General features: G+C 33.6%; 1 protein-coding gene across 1 annotated transcript; it reads left to right on the forward strand.

The window, feature by feature from the left end:
* Positions 1–347: 347 nt before the first annotated feature.
* On the forward strand, positions 348–22,195 carry LOC131951755 (H(+)/Cl(-) exchange transporter 7; the record flags this gene model as incomplete). The annotated part of the gene is given in 21 exon segments (XM_059314141.1): positions 348–422; positions 1,417–1,482; positions 2,156–2,291; positions 4,421–4,536; positions 6,392–6,535; positions 6,792–6,875; positions 6,984–7,142; positions 8,977–9,087; positions 9,309–9,363; positions 9,581–9,641; positions 14,477–14,621; positions 15,024–15,117; positions 15,812–15,981; positions 17,637–17,813; positions 18,315–18,400; positions 18,920–19,037; positions 19,889–19,963; positions 20,284–20,376; positions 20,844–20,927; positions 21,412–21,492; positions 21,945–22,195. Coding segments are annotated over 21 exon segments (2,229 nt in total), but the record flags the coding sequence as incomplete, so codon positions are not given.
* Positions 22,196–24,079: the final 1,884 nt, after the last annotated feature.

Below are 24,079 nucleotides of genomic sequence, written 5' to 3' on the forward strand. Positions count from 1 at the left end.
CACAGTAAAAATAAAATAGTACATCACTAAATATAAATCTTGTTATATATGGACAGCTGGTAAGATCGAAGCCGAATTTAACTTCAAACTTCATGGGTCAGGGCTTCGCTTTAAAATTAAAGATGGCTGGTCTATCGGAGAAACTCGATTCTATATTTAATATCTCTCTCCTATAGCTTTAATGATATAACTGTTCGTTGTCTCTATCTGGTTCCAATAGGAATAGGTTAAATTAATACATTATTTCATTACAACAAGATTCTACTTTTCGATTACGGAGAGCACGCTAAAAAATACAAGTTAACAATCATGAAATTTATGTTTTAATGTTTCGATTACGTCAACAGGATGTGGCCAAGAGATGGAAACAATATGGCGAAGACTCGCCTCGTTTTCGTAAACGTCTGCATTCAAAATGGGAGGTAAGTAATTTACCATTAAAGGTAGATTTTCACTTATGGTGTTTTTGTTTTCCTACTAAAGGTTCTAAAAAAATAAAGTTATTCTTTTTAATCCACCTAATTTTAATTTCTTAATTAATTTCTAGTTTTAAGAAACCGCTTTAGGAAAAATATATCAAACGAATGTTAAAAAACAACATGTTTATGAATAAAATGTAAATGACAAAAAACATATAATCTACTTGATTAATAATTAAATTGATTAATATCCGGGTACAACGCGATGTAATTTTTTTTTATTAAAAAGGGGGAAGGTAACTTTTCTAAATCCAAAACAACTACCACTTCAACAAAGAACGGTAACTCTTAATTCGTCCAAACCCAAAAACAACTCATCAATTCAACTAAGAGCGGTAACTCTCATTTCGAAGACAGCCTGGAGTTACTAAACAAAGGTTGCTAGCTACTCCAAAAGATAACCAACTTAAGTGGGCACTCCATAGATAAGCCCCAATGACGTCACGTGTTTTTTTTTTATCTACATGTGTTGAGAATACCACGCTACGCCGATCGCTGAAGTTTTTTGTACTGAATATGTGATGTCTTATGTTTACTTTTATTTATTAAACGCTTATATAAGTTAACACTGTGCTACCAGTACATTAAAATAGGCCTTTTATCAAGTAAGTTCTTGTATAAGTTTTTAGTAAACAACAAACAACTCAATATATGGCTTGTAGACTTTAAATGACAGACATAAATAATTTTTTAAAAAGTAAAATGGGTTTAATGCACCCGTGAAACATCCCCCCCTCCCCCCCCCCCCCCCCCCGCACCACCCATTCCGTTTACTGTACTGTTGGTGTAGAGGATGTAACGTGCTTGTATAGCTAGCCCTATGACCCATTTTATGCTGGGTACTCATTAGCGCTGAGCTGGCTCAATAATCTCCTAGTTAGGCTAAATGTCATGCATCTCTGGTTCGTACATTTAATTTCCCTCTTTTATGTTTCAGAGTATGAACTATGAGGAGATCGACAGTCAACTGCAGAGAAAAAAGAATGAAGAAAAAACATCGAAGGTACGTCAGCATCAGATTGTTTAAACCAACCCTAAATTTATATAATCAACTTAATTAACCTCGGGCAGATGATGCTCAATGCTTGGGACAGCAACTCTTCTAGGATAGACAACTCCAAAATCAAACAACTGTAGTTTATTCTTAGTTGGACAACGGCTATGGAAGCAAATCCAAAAAAGAAAAGCAGGCTGAAATCGGAATCAACGGCCTATTTTGCGCATAACAAGTTGACAAGTAATACTTAAATGTGTTCGGGGGGATCCCTTCAAACTCTAGAATTACCGAACGAGGAAGAAAAAAGTGTATTCAGAATTAATGAAATTGATTAGTACCCGGATATAGTGTAAAATATTGTTGTTATCGTGATGGGAAGGTCGATGTTCTAAATACAAAATAACTCACCACGTCAACAAAGAACGGTAACTCAAGAATACAAACGTTGGAGAGAACTTACGCAGCGTTAGCAAAAGTTATCTGCCCTCACAATTTCTTTAGCTGTACTTTTTTTTATGCTTGCTTGGCCGAAACAAGATCGATCAGGTTGAGTTAGGTTGAAATTTAAATAGGAATTAACAACACTGATCACCTAAAGCTATAAAATTAATACTATAAATTATTATTCTAAACACCCATTAAATATTCTTATACCAATTGTTTTTTTTTTCTTCCTCAGCGGAAGCTCGTGCTCAAGTTGCTAAGCAACTGGTTTGTTTACTTCGCTATTGGCATCGGGACAGCACTAATGGCAGCCGGGGTGCAGATTTCTGTTGAACTTATAGCGCATCAGAAGTTTAACCTCATCAAAACCTGTATCTTTTTTTTTAAAACAACATTTTAGGGCATGTCATTTTAAATGTTTAATTGGGGTCTACGACAAAGTCCCGAAAGACACTTACCCAAATGCGACAAATGCCTGAATGGACACTTGCCCGAATGCGACAAATGCCCAAATGGAGACTTGCCCGAATGCGACAAATCCTTTCGGGCATTTGTCGAATTAGAGCAAGTGTCCGTTCGGAAAACACATAATCGCATGCATCTTCAAACAAATGACATCATATTGCGTGCGCCGTATGGTGGTACAGAAAGTATAGGGAGCAGAAAATGTCAAGAGATTATTCGGAGACCGCTAACTTGGCCTAACAATGTAGATCTAGGTGCAACGAAAGTTGGGGTGATGTCAATATTGGGACACTGGGTCGTATAGTATCTACAGAAACTAGACTGTTGCACGTAATGTTGAAACCTCACTGAGAAACGGATGAGGTTAAGAGAATGTAGAATAGATACGTCTAAAAGTGTAAGTGTGGAAAAATGCAGGGTTAATATAATCTATATATATATATAATTCTCTTCTGGGAGACGTTAGAAAACAAGCTATAAGCGCGCCTTGCAGTCCCCTCTCTATGATGTCTGGTGAGCTGTGGTTCACGCCTAAATGTTTACATTCGTAGGGCCAGGTTTAGTGACGGCTATTAGGGGCAGAAAATTTAGTTTGAAACGATTTTAAACTTAGGGGAGGTAACTAAGAGGAGGCTGCTTTCACGGGGGGTGGGGGGGGAAGGTGCGGGGGGGGGGGGGGTTATCGTCCTTAACGACTTACTGATAGTGTTATAAAGCAAATATTTTCAGTGACGGCAGTGGTACTGTCGATTTCACAAATTATGAATTACTGAAAAGTAGAAAATAAAACAACTAAATAGCGGCGTATGATACGCCGCGGGTCGGCTCGTAAATAATATTTTATTAACGTGTTGGCAGATACTGTGTTTGGGAAAGGGTTGAATAGGAGAAGGGGTGGAAGGGAGTGGTGATGGGTGAATGATCGAGGAGTATATCACTAATATCACTTGCCGGGTGATAGAGATTCAAGCTGATGTTTTATTTCAACTCTAATGATTCTATTGTGTGCAGATAGGATCATCAGCGAGCCTTTAGAGTTTTTTTTTTATACAGCCAACGGGTACTTGTTATACCTAGTGTTGAGCAGATTTCGTGCTTAAAAGATCGTGTAAAACACATAATTACATATCTGAGATTTTTTTACAAGCTACAATTACTCACTCTGAGCAGGGTGGGAGGGGAGGGTAATATAGGTTCTACTGCTCACTTGTGATTGTATAGCATTATTTGACCAGGTCGTGTAACGGGAATAGACGGGATAAAACGAGATGTCTAAATTTAGGCTGGCTATGTTGATGTGCCCTGTTGTTTACAGATTTTCTCACAAATGATGAATGTTGTCTTACAACTAGGCCGGATATTTTCTAACAAATGACATTTGTTGTCCGATAACTAGACCAGGTAAATGTCCACTTGATGAGATGGATGTTTACTAATAGACCTTTTACTAAATAGCTTACTTGTGACGGCTTGAAGTAAATACGTTATAGTACACGGGGAAGTCGGTCAAGTTGTCGCCCTAACTCTAACCATAAACCTTAATTCTAACCCCTAACCATAACCTTGACCCTCATAGCCATAACCCTAACCCTAAGTCTATGGATATTTTTAAAAGTCACGTCGAATTGTTTAGGTAGACCTGCTAAAAAGCAACGTTTATCATAGTATATTTAAAACGTAAGCAATAAGTAAGTCATGTTTAAAGCATGGTATCTTAATTATTTGTCTCGATTTTATTTAACAGCGTTCAATTGCGACATAACTAGCGTTCATTTTCAATGAAAATTTCCACTAATTTACTCTAATTTACAATAAACAACTCACACACTCACACACACTCACACACACACACACACAAGTAGGCTAACCTGCTATTAAATTAATGTTGCTATTGACCTTCTGCGATTTTTTATGGTAACAGCTTTTTATTTATTTTTGTAAGATAGCTAACAGTAAATGTTTTAAATGAATGAAAATAATTGTTAAAGAAATATTCAATACACCAAGCTAATGATATCCTTGACGAAGTGAACAGACCTAGATAAATGCAGCACAGATAAGGGGGACTGCCTGATACAGCCTGCCATGATATGGATCTGTATCAATGCTGTCATTACACTGCTAGGCTCCTCTCTCGTCACCTTCCTTCAGGTAATCAAGTTTTTAATAATTAGATCAATTTAATTAATTGTTTTAATCACATAGGTATTTATTAGATTTGTTTTCAAATTAATGGGGGTCTTTAAGACACATTTTTATTATGTTGTTTTATCTGAATTTTATTGTTCGATCTGACGAAGACTTGTGGTCGAAGTATTGGTTGTTGTTTCGTTATTTTTTATTTGGAAGGGTACTGTATCGTTAGTGTTAATTTCTGTCTATACAATTAAACAAAATATTGTATCGATACTTTGTTCATAGGATCGTTTGTAAATGCTCTCACGTGTAGGCTACATATGGGCGGGTGTTAGACTTGTGTTTCTGGGGGAGGGGTGAAAGATTGGGCCTTAAGATATGTGACATAGCCTTTTTTTAAAGCAATCAAAATTGTAAGCTAAATAATAGTTTGGTTAGATATTATTTTTAGGAATGGGGATAGAACTTTAGACGTTTGTGTGTGGGGGGGGGGGAGATTGGCTTTTTGTATCGACATGTGACGATATAGAGACAAGGAATAAGATTTCTGCTAAGTGTGCATTATTACGCCCGTAATCTATTTCACAGGCTTAAAATAGAGTGTGTTGTTCTTCTTCATTAGTCTACTCTCTGTTTATCAGGGGTTTAGTCTTCTATGTAGTCACTACACATTTTTTTTTAATATAAAAACAAGCCTGTGATTAATTAACTCACGTTTTTTTTTGGCAAATTTTAGAATATTTTGCGTTTTTTTTGCTATTTGTGTTCATAACAAAATCGAAACAACCCCATTTATAGCTTTTACATGTCTTTGAAAATAATTTGCAAATTTGAGAATATAATTATCGCTTTTTAATTACAGATCAAGAATAATTAACTAGTTTTGTCAATTAAAAAATTGAATCTATCCAAGTTATAAATTTTATAATTCTTTTTTTTTTAACTTAAAATTTTAAAAAAAAAATGTTCTTTTTATTTATTTTTAAGCGTGAATAGAAAGAAAATATGAAAATAATTTGCGACCTCTGAAATGAAAATCACACCACTCTAATAACATCTTGAAAACTTGAGTGTAATACACTATCCAGCCCCTCTTTCAACCCCCCCCCCCCCTCCCTCCCACACAAATACACCGAGATATGTTGGGAACAAATTGGAGCTTAGTTCCGTTCTAGACTTTCCATTTCCTCCTAACAGATGCGCGAAGCCATACGACAACATTCAGCAAGGGGAAAGCACCCATCCCCTCCCCAATGTATCGACTTGTTTTTGTTCTATTTGCGTCAGTACATACAGCCCATTAAGGCAACGAATTTAGAATTGGTGTTTATAAAGTATTTTTAGCCTCCATCGTTGCTCTGACATCTGTTGCTGTGTGTTGTTAACACATAGACATTAAAGGAAATTATTATTGGTTTCTCTTGAGAACATTTTAGGTCGGTTTTAAATTTACTCAAATTACTAGGTTTCAGAGATATAATTTTAAAATATGGCTATTTTAACCTAAAATTTATATTACATTTTTAAAATGGGCAAAGAAACTGGTAGGCGTGGTCGGGTCAAGCTGATGCTTGATGAACCGAAAACGCTCGAGTTCGAACCTCGGGGCAGATGAGGCTCGTTAGCTAGGGACAGCAACCCATCTAGAAAAGGAAACTCCAAAATTAAACAACTGCTGCCTTTTAGTTTGTTTTTGGTTGGACAAAGGCCATGAAAGCAAATCCAGAAAGAAAAGCAGTCTGAAATTTGATTCAATAAGTCGACTAGTAAAAATTGGAAATACCATCCAACATTACAATAAAATAACGAAGAAGCAAGGCATTTTAAAATTATTAACACTAATTATATTATTTCTTTCAAACTCAAACAGCCAATGGCAGCCGGCAGTGGTATACCGCTGATAAAATCGTATTTAAATGGCGTCCGGATCCCTGGTCTTCTGTCACTTCGTGCCTTCGTTGCCAAATGTGTGGGGGTGGTGCTCTCAATTCTAGGTGGACTGGCCTGTGGAAAGGTAGATCATTTCTTTCTTGGTTCTTCTTTTTGGATTTTTTTTCCTTCTTTTTTTCTTATAGTTTTTTGTTGTTTTTTGTTCCTTACAGTTCTTTAACTCAATTAAATGTCTTTTATTCATTTAAAATTTTTTAAGGTTATAAAAAACAATTAGAATAAAATATTGTACAACTTAAACTTTGGAAAACGTGTTATTATTTGTTTTATTTTCTAAAACTTCAAAACTTAAACTTTAAAATTTTTTTTTTTTTTTACAGGAAGGACCAATGGCCCACTCGGGAGGTATTATAGCCGCTGGTATAGGCAAAGGGAGGATACCGTGGTTTAAAAAAGACATTAGTGTAGGTTTGCCAAACGAATTAATGAACCTTAAACATTATTTTTAAACGGCATGGTTTTAATACTTTAAAGCCAGAATAAAATGTCCCGAATAATTTGAAATGTTTCAGCTGTATGGAATATTCCGGACGGATCATAAAATTCGTGATTTAGTTGCTGCCGGGGCTGCGTCTGGTGTGTCTGCTGCTTTTGGCGCCCCAGTTGGTGGGACTTTGTTCAGCGTGGAGGAGGCTGCAAGCTTCTGGAACACTGAGCTGGTGTGGAAAGTGGTTGGTTTGATTCGCATTTTTTTAGCTACAAGTGTCTATCTGCTCTAGTCGAACAAGCATTTTTACTTTCTCGTATATACGAAGTATAGAGAAAGTATTGTAATCGTGCACAAAAATCAATTGAAATTTTAACAATTTTCACCGTATTACACCTCAGTCCTTCATCACATCCGAAGTATAGAGGACTTATTTTAATCGGGCAAAAATTATCAATCCAGATTTATCAAAATTAAGAGGTTTTATGCGTAATCCAGTCTGAAAAACTGGGCTTTGCAATTCTGTCCGTATGTCTGTGTGTGTGTGTCTGTCCGTGTGTAAACACGATAACTTGAGTACCGTTACAGCTAGGTTGATGAAATTTCATATATAAGTATTTTATCAAAATCGTAGATCCGTATCAACTTTTGAGCGATTTCCGATAACCGGAAGTGGTACTTTACCTACTTTGAATTTTTCAAAAGCCTATAACTTGAGTACTATTTCAGATAGATAAATTAAATTTCACATGTAAGTATAAGATCTAATTCTCTACCTTCTGTCAAATTTTGAGTAATTTCCGTTGCCCGGAAGTACTAATTTACGCTACTTCCGATTTCTCAAAAAACTAATGTAAATTTTTAAAGTACTAATAATATTGCGCACTATTATGCACTTTTTTTATTTGGCGTTCACTTGGTGTGCAATCTTTTTTCTACGAGATTTTATTCTATTTTTAAAACTTTAAGTATTTAAAATGGATTAAAAATCATGTCTATAGCCCGAGTTCCCATCCCCTGTTATTTTATATAAGAATATTCGAGAAAGTTTAGGGGAGATCACTCCCGGTTTATTAAATACTTTAAGGAAAAAAAAACAAGTATTTTCAAACTCTGTTAGAGGCAAATACATCGTTTCAATAGACTTTGAGGGAGGTATTGAAAATATTTTTCTGACATTGTAGGCGATAATGCTTTGCGATGTCCGTCATCCTGTTTATATCTGGCCACTTCCGAACTTTTTCATGCCAAATTTGAGAATTTCGGCCTTTTCCGGGGACAAACTTCCGATTTGCACCCCCCTCGAACTTAACTTTTTATTTTCACCCCCCCCCCCCGCTCCTTTAGATTTGCACCCCCCCCCCCCGCCCTCGAACTTTTCATTTGCACTCCCCCCCTCAAACTTTCAATTTGGCGCCCCCCCCCCTAAGGTCGGCGCTCGGGGACATATGTCCCCCCCCCCCCTCGCTACGCCTCTTCTATCCTTATATAGATATATATAACAATTAATATAAAGAATTCTAGATAGGGGTCGTCCATGAATGACGTCACACTCGTAGGGGGGGAGGGGGGAGTCCGTAATTTTGTGAAGGTGAGTGATCAGGGGGTGGGGAGGGGTGGGAGGTCGTCCCACTTTTACATTATAAAAAAAGCAATGTTAGAAAACGAATTTTAGCCGTTATTTCGCATTTTAGAATACTGTTTTAATAAATTGTAGTAGGAATTGATTAAAATATGTTGATAGAGTTCAGAAAAGGTTTTGAAAAAATATCGTATTTTAAGAAAAATGTAACTGCAATTTTGAGGGGGGTGGGGGATTGTAGCCAGAGGTGTGACGTCATTTTAGGGGGGTGTCTGGCTTTTGGTGAGTATATGTGACGAAGGGAAAGGGGGGGGAGGTAAATCGCCAAAACAGCGTGACCTCATTTATGGATGACCCCATACACTTTATATGCAGAACTATATATTATATAACATAAGCCTTTAAAACACTGTTTCATTACATTTTAATACTAAAATATTTCTCTTCAAAAGTACACACTGATGTTTGTAAAAATGTATGACATTTTTTTTTTCAGTTTTTCTCAGCTATGGTGGCGTGTTTTTCCACAAACTTTTTGCTAAGTGCCTTTGAGGGTCACCCAACCCACCTATCCAATCCAGGTTTAGTGCGCTTTAACACATTTCCTGTAAGTGTTTTCTGTTGTGTGAAAACTTATTCAAAATTATTTTGGTAAATACGAGCATGTCAAGTCATTACAAGATTTGAAATAGCAACTTTTTTTTGGAATTTGATTTTTTTTTAAAAATGTCTTTTGAGTTTATTCTTGTCTTGTGGTTTATTTTGACTACTTGGGAATTTGTAGAATCTGTTTACTGTAAGTGTAACATTTTAATATTTATTTTACAGAACCTGACCTTTGACCTGATTGAAATTCCTGTTTTCATCCTTATGGCAGCAGTAGGTAATGGTCAAGCTTTAACCTTTGCTAGTTCAATTTTTTAAATAAAAGTATAGTAATATGAAAATATTAGTAAAAAGCAAACTCTAAAATTTGAGAAAATGTAAAGAAAATACTGAATTGTTTAGTTTAAAAAATGGAAAAAATTTATACTGGGAATTGAAAAATGTAATAATTTGATAATTTAAAATTTTGAAGAAATTATTTTTTTTTTCCTTAGGTGGTCTATTGGGTTCCTTGTTTGTAGCCATGAACTATAAGCTAACAATCTTCAGGCAAAGGTGAGTGTCTTGCTTGCAAATTAAATCATAGTTCGTGTGCTAAAATTGTGCTAGATTGTAATCACTGACGAGAAGCCACATTGATTGTTAACAGTAGTTTATTCACACCATGAGGAAAGAGGGTTAGACGGAAGTGACGAGAGACTTATATACGTAACAACATGTAAGGGACATCACTCAAGATAACAATATAATATAATACTAATACAGAAGAGTGAGTTCCCTTGACTTCACAAGTCCCAATATGTTACATCCCTTTACCCTTAGTAAACACAACACATCTCTCAATAGAACAATTTACAGTATCCTAAAATCACCAATTATATTGTAACATGAACACTATGGTAGATTACATCCTTACAAACAATGCACAATATGTTACAACATAATTAAAATACAAACAATGATGTCAAAGTCCTTTTGACCTTTAAAATCATAGGTCTAACTTATTTGGGACCTTGATTGTCCTGTTTGACCTTCTCAGTGGCTTTTGATTTGGTGACTCAATATTCTGACCATCTGGATTCTCTATCTCAGGAAGTCTAAGATTTAAATCATTAACTCCAGAATTTACATTTTCTGACTCTAGACAACTTGGTTCACTCATATCAACAGAACTTGGTTGTGGAACAACTGAGTTGGTGTGAACTGATCAGATTTGGTGGGATTGACAGATTCACACTTATTATCTGCACAAGTTATTTTTGACTGGTCTGCATGTCTACGGACAATAAGTCCATCATTTGTTTTTACTTTATAAGACACAGGTCCTGTACATTGAACAATTTGACCTGGTATCCATTTTTCCTTTCTCCCATAAATTCTTAGATACACATTCTCATTAACACCAAATTCTCTTTCAATGCATGTTTTGTCATGATTTAATGGAACTATTTTTGAATTGGCATCTGGAAGTATTATGCTGTTATTCAGATCCTTGACTGACATAGATTTCTTTGATTGATCAATTTTCTCAGGTAATCTGATAGTGCTTTTTTTTGTAACTAAAAATACTGTTTAAAAGTAATATCCTGGACCATATCACTTTGCAACTGTGATCCAGTATTTGAAGTGGGTGTATTAAATGGCAAAAATCTTTTTCTTTTCTTTTGATGTTACCCTTTTAGTTTCTGTAAGTGCTAATGATGTTAGCAAAGTTGTTTGATGATCACATTCCTTCTTACTAATGTATTCTCTTTAAAAGCATTTGAAATTGCCATATCACCATAATCATTTATTAAGTTACAAATACTTTGTTTAGTCAACTCTGACTAATAATGGATTGCATCTTGTCCATCTTTTATATTATCTTCACAAAGGTTTTTATTTCTTATTTTATATGGCCTTAAGTCATCATTCACAGACTCTTCAGGCCAACCATTTTTACAGTACTCATATACTTTTATTAAGCACTCATCTTTTTGTGTTTCTCTTTTAATATCATTCACATTTATATTGGAGTTATCCATGATAGTGAAGAGAACAAATACATCTTCTGGTACATAACTAAGGCTTTGGTTTTTTAAAGGTAATCTACTAAGACTATCTGCACTATTCTCAGATCCAGGTTTGTATTTCAATTCATAATTGTATGCAGTTAGTGTGATAGCCCATCTTTGAATTCTTGGTGAGGCATGCTCAGGTAGGGTTTTGTTTTCTCCAAATAAACCTAGCAATGGTTTATGATCTGTAAAGATGGTGAACTTCCTACCAAACAGAAACTTATGAAATTTCTTAACACCAAAAATGATGCCTAAGCCTTCCCTATCTAACTGAGAATAATTTTTCTCAGCCTGGTTCAAAGATCTACTGGCAAAAGCAATGGGTCTGTCACCCTTCTCATCCATGTGGGACAAGACTGCTCCTACACCATCTGGTGAAGCATCACATGTTAATACAAGTCTTTTCCCTGGGTCATAGTGAGTTAGTAAGGTGTCAGAAGACAAAGCCTCTTTTGCTGTATTAAAAGCAGCTTCTTGTTGTTTACCCCAGTGCCAAGTTGCATTTTTCTGTAGCAGCTTGTACAGTGGTGATAGTTTACCAGACAGATTCCCTATGAACTTTGCATAGTAATTTATCAAGCCCAAAAAAGCTCTTAGTTGTTGGGTATTTTCAGGTTTGGGTGCTTCTTTAATGGCTTTTGTTTTCTCAGGTTGAGGTCTGATGCCTTGCTTGCTTAATATATAACCAAGAAAACTAATTTCTGTCAGCATGAATTGACATTTATCTTTGTTTATCTTTAAACCTTTTTCACCAACAATTTTCAAGACTTTATCAAGTGTTTTAAGATGTTCAGTGTCATTCTTACCAGTTATGTACACATTGTCAAAATAAACACAAACATTTGGAATATCCTTAAAAATACTGTCCATGACAGCCTGGAAAATTCCAGGGCTAGATGATATGCCAAAACATAGTCTTTCATATTGGTAGAGTCCTTTATGTGTGTTTATTGTCGTATAGAATTTTTGAATCTGGATGCAGTTCTAGTTGAGTGTAAGCATGACTAAAGTCTAATTCAGTGAATTTGTCTCCTCCTGCCAAATTCAAAGAAATTTCCTCAATGTTAGGTATAGGGTACCTATTTAGCTCTATTTGCTTATTCAGTGTAGTTTTATAGTCTCCACAAATTCTTATAGAACCATCCTTCTTTAACACTGGCACAATGGGCGTTGCCCAATCGGAATAGTCTACCTTCTTTATGATGCCATTAGATTTCAATCTACTTAGCTCATTTTCAATTTTATTCCTCATTGCATAAGGTGGAACTCTAGCTTTGCAGTATCTTAGATTTGTGTCTTTAATGCTTAACTTCACTGTTCTATCATTTAGTAAACCTGAATTGCCAAAAACACTTTTATTTTCGGATATTACTTTATCTAGTGAAGTAAGACTAGATTCTTTTCCATTGTTCAATGAACATATACTCTCCCAATTTAACTTAAGATCACTTAACCAGTTCCTACCTAGTAATGGTGGTCCATTTCCTTCAACCACAAGAAGAGGAAGTTTAACACTTTGACCATTATAACTTACATGAACCATACACTCTCCTATTACCGGAACATTGTCACCAGTGTATGTTGTTAGACACTTGTGACATGGCTGTAGAGGCACTGATCCTCCTGTGACAGCGTCAAAATCTTTCTTTGTTATGACTGTTAGAGATGCTCCAGTGTCAAGTTGGAAGCTGATGCTCTTACCGTTGATATTAACTAGTACATTGATGGGAGCATGACTTTCTGATTTCACAGGGAACAGGTTGAACTCCGGCTGCAAATCAGTTTGAGCATTTTCACAGGTAGAGTGGTTCATTGGTTGGGTTAGGTAGTCTTGGTGAGAGTTAACATAGTGCTGCCTTTGGTTGCGGTACTGTCTTGACTGGCTAGATTTAGCAACAGACGAAGACTTTGCAAAGCAGGCCTTGGCAATGTCACCTTGCTTACTGCACTTATAACAAGTTGCAGACTTGAACTTGCATCGATGAGATGCATGGGGACCTTTGCATCGATGACATTTTTGATAATTATTACTAGATTTAGATCTAGGCTTTAAACGTGCAGGCTGTTTAGCATAAGTTGGAATGCTCTGATGAGGTTGGTGTTTGTTGACTAACCTGCTGTTTACTGCATGGATCTCTGAAGGTGCTAGAGATCTCGCCGCCTCGGATGACTGCTGGAATGAAGTTGCGAGTTGTATTGCTTTTTCCAATGTTAGATCTGACTCGAGCAGCAACTTTCTTTGAATATCAGGGCTGTTTACACCTGTCACAAACTTTTCACATAGTCTGTCAGACAGCGTATCGCCGAATTCACAAAATTTACTTAAATGACGTAAAGCAGCAACATATTCTGATATTGACTCGTTTGGTTGACGAGTCCTACTGTCAAATCTAGCTCGACATAGAAACTTTGATGGGGTAGGCGCATGGTGGTCTGTTAGCAATTTGCTCAGCTCGTTAAAGCTCTTGGTAGTTAGACTAGCTGGTGCGCATAAGTCTTTTAGTAGCCTAAATTGTTGAGGCCCTATGACTGTTAACAAAACAGCTCTCTTTTTGGCTTCTATCGTCACGTCGTTAGCTTCAAGGTAAAAGCTTAACCTATCTAGGTAATCTTGAATGATTTCATCATTCGAATCAAATTCTTTTATTTGGCCATACAGCGCCATTATTCTAGAAATACTTAGCTAATATGCTCTAGCAAACCTCTTTTTTGCGTAAGTAGGTGCTCTTTCTAGTGGATTATTTATCCTTCGTCGCCAATGTGCTAGATTGTAATCACTGACGAGAAGCCACATTGATTGTTAACAGTAGTTTATTCACACCCTGAGGAAAGAGGGTTAGACGGAAGTGACGAGAGACTTATATACGTAACAACATGTAAGGGACATCACTCAAGATAACAATATAATATAATACTAATACAGAAGAGTGAGTTCCCTTGACTTCACAAGTCCCAATATGTTACAAAAATAAATTATTTTACTGCTGGGGTGCGGGTAACTTATGACTTTCACGATTATGTGCTAACATGATTGTATATCATCACATAGAATATATTTCAAGAATAAAAATTATACAAACATGTTGTTTTACATTATGGATTTTATTTATTTCATGGATAATGTCTTAAGGCCTTTATGTAATATTTTAGTATCTAAATGTTAATCCATGTTTTCTACATTAATTAAAAACAGACTTTAGCAGGGGTAAGGGACATAGAAAACGAATTTCACAAATACCCTGATATTCTTTTCTGTTTATATAGTTTCAAGTTATTAATTAGTTGTTGGGAAGAGAAAATTAATTAGTAAATTATTGGCTTGTATGTACCCAGATATTTGCACAAGAAGCGCTGGATCAAAGTCCTGGAGGCCACCCTGGTCTCAGTGGTCAGTGGCATCGCTGCCTTTCTACTCATGTTCACTGTCAAGGACTGCACTACCTCAGAGCCTTACAACGACCATGCCATCACAACACAGGTAAACATTACCAGGTTGTACTGAACTATTTCATGTATTAAATTTAAGTATTTGGCTTACTTGCTGCCTTGGTTAATGTTTAAAGTTTTAGCAATCTAAAAAAGGAAGTGCTAAAAATTAAAGCCTGAATTTTCCCAATTATCTGTTACCTATATAAATACATAGTATAAAATCTAATCTTTGATTCTTTAACTTAAACGAGAAAAAAAATCTCTAAATCAAGTATAAAATTTTGGCTATTTTAAAGTGTATGGACTTTCTACCACTGATCATGGCCTACTCTGATTTATATAATGGAAGTTATTCCCCTTTAAGTATTTTTTCACTAGATTACATGCAACCTTTAGTTGCATTATTGATAATATTGATGCCTTTGTTGATGTCTTGTTTGTTTTATATCAGATGGGTTGCAGTGGTGGCTCTCACAACTCCATGTCAACCCTGTTTCTCACAACCCCAGAGGGTTGTCTCAAGGCACTGCTGCATGATCCAATAGGTATGTGGTCAATTGTTATGTTGGTCGTAAAGCAAGGTTAGTGAGTTTGTATCATTTTATCAATTGTAAGGGGCATATTTTAAAATGTTTTGAAAATGTATTAATATGTGTTGTGAAAATACATGGAAATGTACCATGGTAATCACATATGATGGTACAGTATATCCAGTGCAATGCCAAGCCTAATTTACTCTGATATTCAAACTTAAATCCTATGAATTTTAAATTATATACTTAGCCCTTCATACCCCCTCACCCCTTTGCTAAAACTGTTTGCAGAGAAAAATAATAGTCTTGACACAAATAAAAGGTGAATAATTCAGTTTTTAGCACAGTGTTTGAGTAGCTTCCCTTTACAGATGGATTTTCTCCCTTAGATAAAAAAAATAGTACCAAAAAAAATGTTAGTAATGTTATGTTTAAAAAAAAAGAATTACTTAGTTCAAAATGTATAATCTGTAAAGCATTGTAATTAATGTGTTATTAATTGTGTTGTTGGTTTTAAAAAATTAATCTATATACATAATTCATTAGAAAAAATATATTCTATAAAAGATTGTCTTTTATGTGTAACATTGTAATTGTTTTTATTTAATTTCACATTAAATGCATTAGAAAAATGTATAGTCTATTTAATAACAAATTAAAATTCAATTTGCTCAACATAATTCCTGTATATTTTTTCCCAATATAGAGACACATAGTGTGCTTTCCCTGGTGCTATTTCTGGTCATCTTTTTCCTGCTGGGTGTGTGGACCTACGGCCTGAGTGTGTCCAGCGGTGTGTTCATTCCTTCACTAGCCATTGGGGCAGGCTGGGGGAGACTGATTGGCCTTGGTGTTGTCCAGCTCTTCCCTGACCAGGTGAGCTGATCACTTTCTCTTTTTAATTAATTACTTGAATTTGCACTTAAATAATCTAAATTTATCACTACTGTGCTATCTGTTACATTACCTCACGTTAATAGTGAAGTATGAAAAACTCTTCTTTTTTAAATTTCATTTTTGGTAAAAAAAAAAAATTAAATTAACAATTCTTTATCTTAAATCATATCAACAAGTCAAATAAATGTTTTAGAACACACTGTGATGATCATTACATTTTATTTTAATGCAGTGTTTCTTCCAGATTTTTTTTCTCTTGGGGGGGGGGGGGGGGGGCTAAAATTTCTAGTGAGGTTGTGGGGGTTGAACACTGATACAAGTATATATTTTCTATATAAATTCCATTTTCTTCTAGGGAAGACTCCCCCCCCCCCCCCACCCCATCAAAGAGATGCCTGGAAAAAACTTTGTGTTAATGCACATTTTTAAAAAAAAAATTCTAAAAAGATTTTATTACATTGTATTCTCTTAAATTATCAAAGATATTAAAGAGTAGACTATGTAATAAAACCTTCTTAAAAGGTATATCAGGAGCATCAGCTTGTTTGGGGTTTTTTTCATGCAAGTCTTTAAAATTTACAAACACTGAAATTATTGTGCATGAAAACTTGCTCGAACACAAAATTTGTTTTGAGTGAGTGCAAAGTGTATCACAACTGTTATTTTGTATTGCCTTCTATGGACTTTCTGTGAGGTGAATTCATGTTTTGATTCTTTGTTATTTGAGTTAATTTTTCCCTACAGATTTCCAACCATAAGGTAGCTCCAGTTCTAGTGCCATGTTCTAAGCTTTGTTATTTCTTGGTTTTATTTTTTTAAAACATACTTTTGAAAAAATGAGATATGTTATATTTACATTAATTTGGAAGTATGCTTGCCAAAACTAGAACCAGATTATTAAATGTTCTAAAAGCATGTTTTAAACATTGTTTTCTTGTTACTTTTGTTTTCTTTTTTTTAATATGGTTGGAAAAAAAAGATAATGTTATATTAGAGTTGACTTGCAAAAATATCAAAATTAAAACCAACTGCATTATAATATGTTCTACAAAACTTTTCAACCCATAATTTTCTTGTTAACTCCTGTTTTTCATTGTTGTTGTTTTTTAAATATATTTTGAAACAAAATAACAAGTTTCATTGGGGTTAATTTAGAAAAAGTGCTTATTAAAATTATAACCTAATGTAATCTATTTTTTTCATTAACATAATTGTTGTAATGATTTTAGTTCCAAAATGATTTCATATTAATGTTTTTGTGTTTGTTAAAAACCATGAAATAGTTTAAAAATATAAATTAGTTTATTAATCAAACGAAATAAATACATACGTTGGTCATCACTCATTGGGTATTTGCAAAGTTTACAATCGCCCTGATGTTTATAGTTTTAGTTTGAATAGCAAATATTTTGAATTTTCTACCAATTACGTTTTCATTTTACAAATTATTTTATCACCGTTTATAAATCAAGAAATAATTGAAATAATAATCTTGTCCCAGACACAACTGATAATAAAAACACTTTTTTAGGATTATTTAATATGGTGTTGAGCTAAATATAACTAATTTATATTAACCCTTTGAGGTCTAAATCATTTAAAATATTTTTTTTCTGATTTTGATTTATTTCCAGGCCAAAGATGTAGGTAAATATGCCCTGATAGGTGCAGCCTCGCAGCTGGGTGGCTGTTTGAGAACCACTATATCCCTGACTGTGATCATTGTGGAGTGTACAGGGGACATAACCTTTGGTCTCTGCATCATGATAGCCCTGATGATCTCAAAGTGGGTTGGAGATTTCTTTACGACTGTTAGTATCTGGCTGCAATTTTTGAATGGTTATTTTTACAACTCTCTGGCAAAATTTGTGAATGGTTTTTTTTACAACTGTTAAAATCTGGCTACAATACTATATTGTTTATTTTCTTTCACATCTCTAGGAAGAATTATTGAGTGGTTTTTTTATAACAATTGGTAGAATCTGGCAAGAATTTTAGAATGTTTTATTACAATAGTTATTTTAATATTTACGTTAATTTAAATTGGGATAAAATTTGATAACTTCTGCTAGATTGGGAGTAATCCAAATATGATAATTTTTAAAAAAATGTATTCATGTTTTGTGGGTTATATTTACATATGTGTTAAAAACATATCTACTGTTTTAAATTTAAATAAAATATAACGACTAATGTTATAAGCAAAAATATTTTGAGCTGTCCTTTAAACAAAAATATGCACTATTATGTTTAAACAAAATATTTACAATTATTGTTATCTGAAATACATATTTATTATCATTTTATACCAGGGTCTGTATGATATGAATGTTGAAGTCAGTGGTATCCCACTTCTATCATGGGAGCCACCTCCCTTGTGTGACCATGTCTATGTCAGGTAATTGTCAGTATTTTCCACAAAAACCATTATGAAAATGTTCTCTCAGTAGAAGTTCTACTGTCCATAGTTGGTCTGTTTCTACACAATTTTACATTATTGTTTAGCATATTTTTTTAAAATGAATTGTTTATGTAATCTGCTATTTATACTCTTTAGTTATTAATTGAGTAACTGCTTTATTTTTGAATTTGAAAAAAAAAAGTCTCTAAATCTCATACAATTTATTAAATAACCAACATTAAAGGAATATTTTAAACAAGGTAGTTAACTCTCTTAATTTTGTTTGTCTTAATGTGTTAATTTAAAATAATTTTTCTTGCATTGACTTTATAAACCACTGTTATAAATATGTTATTTTAAAAAAACAAAACAATGGTTCTTGCTGTGAATTTATGAATAATTTGTAGAATATGTTGTATTTTAAATAACTGTTCTTGCAGTGATTTTTTTAAAAATGTTTGCAATGACTTTATGAGCTAACCTGTCCATTTTTTTTAAAAATATTTTTTCTTGCAGTGACTTTATGAGCCAACCTGTGATGTCAGTGTGTTCAGTAGAAAAAGTGGGCAACCTTTATGACTGTCTCGTGGGAGAGACCTTCAATGGATTTCCTGTGATCGAGCTAGATTCAAATGTAGGATATTTTTACTTTCTCGTACATACGAAGTATAGAGAAAGTCTTGTAATCGTGCAAAACAAAATCGAGATTTTTACAAATCTCGACGATTTACACCTCACTGAGTCGAAAAAACATATTTTTGCACTCTTGTCCATATGTCTGTGTGTATGTGTGTGTGTCTGTAAACACGATAACTTGAGTACCAATAAGGCTAGCTTGATGAAATTTCATATATAAGTATTTTATCAAAATAGTAGATCCGTATCAACTTTTGAGCAATTTCTGATAACCGGAAGTGGTACTTTTTCTACTTTGAATTTTTTAAAAGCCTATAACTTGAGTACTATTTCACATGTAAGTAAAAGTAAAAGATCTAATTCTCTACCTTCTATCAAATTTTGAGTAATTTCCGTTGACCGGAAGTAGTAATTTACGCTATTTCCGATTTCTCAAAAACGCATGTAAATTTATAAAGTACTAATAATATTCCGCACTATTATGCACATTTTGTTTTGGTGTTCACTTTGTGCACAATTCTTTTTTCTACAAGATTCTATTCTATTTTTAAAAGTTTAAGTAATTAAAAATCATGTCTATATTCCGAGTTGCCTTCCCACGTAGTGTAATGTAAGAATATTTGAGAAAGTTTAGGGGAGATCTCTCCTGGTTTATTATATTTACATTCATAAATCAAGCGGGATCACTTTTTATTTGTTTGTGTGCAATTTCGTGTGTATTAATAAGGCTATCATTGGTTGGATAGTTTAATGGGGTCAGCATTAGTGCAAACATTAACATGTGCTCTGACTATCTTATTTAAAAAAGTCATGTAAAGATCTAGTAGATTTACTTTTGTTTGGTTTCAGGGTCCAACAGCACAAAAGGGAAAGCTAAAAGGTGTTATTCTACGCTCTCAAATTCTGGTTCTGCTTAAAAATAAAGTAAGTTTAAGAAGAAGCCATTGTAGATTCTACTCTATAGCTTTTAAGCCATGGCTTTTAAAGTGTATACCTTAATTAAAATTGTTTTAAAAACAATTATATTTAATTTAGAAGCAACATAATGTGCTTATTTTTAAAAATATTTTTTAAAGTCTATTTTCATTTCCCAATCTATTTAAGGGTTATGTGTTTTTGATACTTTTTGTTGTTGTTTTTATTGTAGTTTTGTGGTAAAACAGGGTTTTGGTCTTAATACATAATAAATTACCTCACTAAAACTTTTTTTTAAATAATGCATTACATTTTTTTCTTCTTTTCAGGTTTATTGTCCAGAAGGCCAAACACCTACTAAAATTTTGTCACTCAACGATTTTCAGAACCCATACCCAGTAGCATTAAGTCTTAAAATAGAGGTATGCGTTTCCTTTTATATAAACCTGTATTCATCTTATTAAAGTATTTATAAAAATTTTGAAATACAGGACAGTTGTGTAATGTAAATACACAAAAAACACAAAGTTTCTCTGAGCAATATCAGTGTTAATCTTGTATCACTTCATCATCATTCTCCTTTCATGCCCAAGACATTTAGCAGATGAAGTAGAGTTAATCTGTCTTAATGACCTCGGCATACATGGGGATAGTGTGGTCAGCACTGTGCTCATCACCTTGTTTCCATAACATAAGTCAGGTACCCTCAGAGTTGGATGGACTCAGAGGCATCCTACAGACTCAAGCCTGTGATCCAAACTCAAGACTGTTGGGTTTGCTCTAGTGCTCTACTCCTTGACCACTCTGTCTTGTATCACTTTTTCAAAGAAAACCATTGTTTAATCTACAATACTGAGGGTGGTTTACATGTCAACATTCTTTTCATTAGGATATTCAGCTGAGTGAAGAAGATAGAAATTGTGTGATGGATTTCAGGCCTTACATGAACCAGACACCATACACAGTATCACTGGTCAGTTGATTGGTTGAGATGGTTATGCTTGTGAATGTTTTTAATTTAGAAAATTAGACTAATTTTATGATTGACATACTTAGAATTTTCAAGTGTATGTTTTGGCTTGAGATAATATTAGACTTTTGCATGTTTTTGGTATAGATGATTAAACTTTTGTATGTTTTTAAATAAGATAAATAGACTATTTTTATTGAGATAATTAGATGTTGTATGGAGGTTTTTTGTTGTTGCTTTAATTGAATAAAACTCTAAATTTTCTCAGTGTATGAACATTTCAACCATTTCTTGTATACAAAGATATTATTTAACTCATAAAGATATGGAAATAACAATTTTAAAATATTTTTAAGTAGTTAATTTATTTTTAGGCTACAAATTTTATATTTTGCTTTGATTTGATAATGTAAAATTAAAATAGGAAAGCATATTCCTTTCTAATCAATAGAGTTATGGATTAAGTTTTGTAAATCTTGTGTTTTAGAATTTCTCAATGCCTCGGGTCTTTCGTCTGTTCAGAGGTCTAGGACTTCGGCACCTTGTTGTTATCAATGATAACTTTGAGGTAAACACCTTGTGAATTAGAAACCATAAAAATATCTAGTATAGTTCTCTAGAACATCTCAGGCATAGAAAATTATAAACATTTGGAGGAAGGTTGGAATTTAAGCTCTTGCTGGTTAGAATTTATTAGAACATGTATGATATTGTTTAAATTATAAAAATGTAGAAAGAGAGCAATTTAAAATCTAGTTGGTTAGAATAATTTTAAAACCTATCTCTTGTAGTTGTAATTTTTAAATATTTGAGAGGGGGGTTTAAAACTTTGTTGGCTTGAACATCTGCTGTATAGTTTTCATTGTAAAAAAATTAGAGATTGGGAATCTTGTGGGTTAGAACTCTTAAGTTCATTTTTAATGTTTGAAGTGTAAAAACATTTGGCATAAGGATTTAAAATCTTTTTGGGTACAACATAAACACATTAATATTTCTTCAATTTTTCCTTTTGTTCTTCAGCCAATAGGAATGGTGACAAGAAAAGATCTTGCCAAATATCGAGGTGAGGTCAAGAAGGGAATGTTTCACATGAACCATCTAACAGTTGAAAACAGATAACTCTCTTTTACAGAAGGAACAAATGGCTATTAATAATTGCTTTTTTTTTTCGTTATGGTACTCAAGTATATTTTACCAGTAATGAAAAAGATAATTTGTGTAAAGAGTAGTTTTTAGTAAAGGCTAGATCATTGGATTTTATCAATTACATATCAAGGTTCCACACTGGGTGGCATGATTTAGGCTGACACAAATAGAAAAAAAAAAATTACAGCCAAATATTTGTATTATCTAGTTATAATAATAAAAAGGCAGGATACCAAACTGAATATGCATAACTGTTAAAGGGGGGGGGGGGGAGAGTGGGTTGACTGCACCTTGTGATATCTGGCTTATGATGCCACTGGATTTCATGTTTTTAGAGGGAGGTTTTAAGGAGCTTGTAGCTCATCAGCTGTATGAGATACTGGTGCTATCTTTAATAAACATACGTCTACTGCTCTTGTTCATTCCTAAAATATTCTGGGTAAATTTTAATACTGTTAAATTTATCTTTACTTTTGGACTATAGTTCTCAATATTTTCAAATTAGTAAACTTGAGTGCGAATACTTTTATTATTTCAAGACAAAAAATGTTTAGTCCTCAATATAAAAAGGCCTACAATTTTTTAATTTACTTGTATTAACTACATTCTACGAAGAAGAATAACCTATCATTTTATATATGATGATCACTTTAAATATTAAGTGGTATTTCAATGTAATGTAGTATTTATTAAACCTGAAAATCTAGTGTAATAATGTAAATATAGACACATGAAAGAGCTCCTCACTGAGCTTATGATATGTTACTAGACTTATTTATTTAGTGTTTATATATTATGCAGACATGTTGAAGCTGAGAAGTATTTCTTCCAATGAATGTTTATCATTATTCCAGTACAATGAATTTTATGTACAAATTTTGTTACGCATCACTTCCATTGTTTATTATTCATTTTTTCTAACTTGATTAATTTATTTTAAAATAAAACTATTAGTTAGTTGAACTATGCAAAGTAAATGCTGCACTTTTCAGTATTTTGTACATTACTGCTTCTAAGTAATAGTTTTGAAAAACAGAATCTGTAAATGTGTGGTAGGGGGTATTCATTATAAATTTATACCACAGGCAAAAAGTTGGAGTAAATTCAACTTAGTTAAAAACTTGTAAATAGTATTAGTAAAGAAAAGTTCCCTTTTCGATCTGAAGTCCCATAGGGCAGGTGAAATAGAGTTCACCTGTTTCTGTGACCTTGACATGTGAAGAGTTAGTGTGGCACTATGGCCAGCTACCTCTACTTTCCCCAATTTAAGGTACCCCTCAGAGTAGGGTGGATGCAGGGATATGCTAAGATTCTAGCCAACTACTCAAACTTGAGAAATTTGAATGATACATTTCATAAAATTTGAAGGATATGTATCACAGTTAAATAAATATTCAATACATAAGATGGTTTTTAAATTTCATATCTAATTACAATTATTATTGAAGTCAAAGGGTATTTATAGAAATCTATCACCAGTATGACTGTATAATTTTTTATGTTGTTATGCACTCCATTTTATATTGTTATCATTCCTCTGGAACCTTTATGTATAGAGTTGCTAGTACTTCAACGAACCCATTTGTTCATGATTCCACTATGGGTTTCCCATACCATTCCAGAAGCTTTTGGCTCTACTTTAATTATTCTTTAAATCTGTCTTGATTCACTCCCTTGAGTTCTTTTTTTTGTGATTAAAAAAAAAAATTATAACCTAGATCTTTTGCTTGATGCTAAATGTGTATATATTCACTTTAAATTTCTAAAATAATCATTCAGTCTTTGATAGCATTGAACTAATCACAATTGCTTTTATCAAAGATGTTCACTAGATAGTTCATAGTTAATCTAAAATCAAACACACAGCCTTTGTTGACATTTTTAATTTCCCTGTTGTGCCTTGCTAAGAATGTTTTTACTTTTTTTCGACACTACTACTTGCATTTTTTATATCAAAGAATCTTAATTTATTTAGCTGAATTTTTAAGACGTATCTTTTTACCCTAAAT

Source organism: Physella acuta, unplaced genomic scaffold (genome assembly GCF_028476545.2).
Source record: "Physella acuta isolate Inbredline_101_S28 unplaced genomic scaffold, ASM2847654v3 ptg000825l, whole genome shotgun sequence".
Taxonomy (NCBI): Eukaryota; Metazoa; Mollusca; class Gastropoda; family Physidae; genus Physella; species Physella acuta.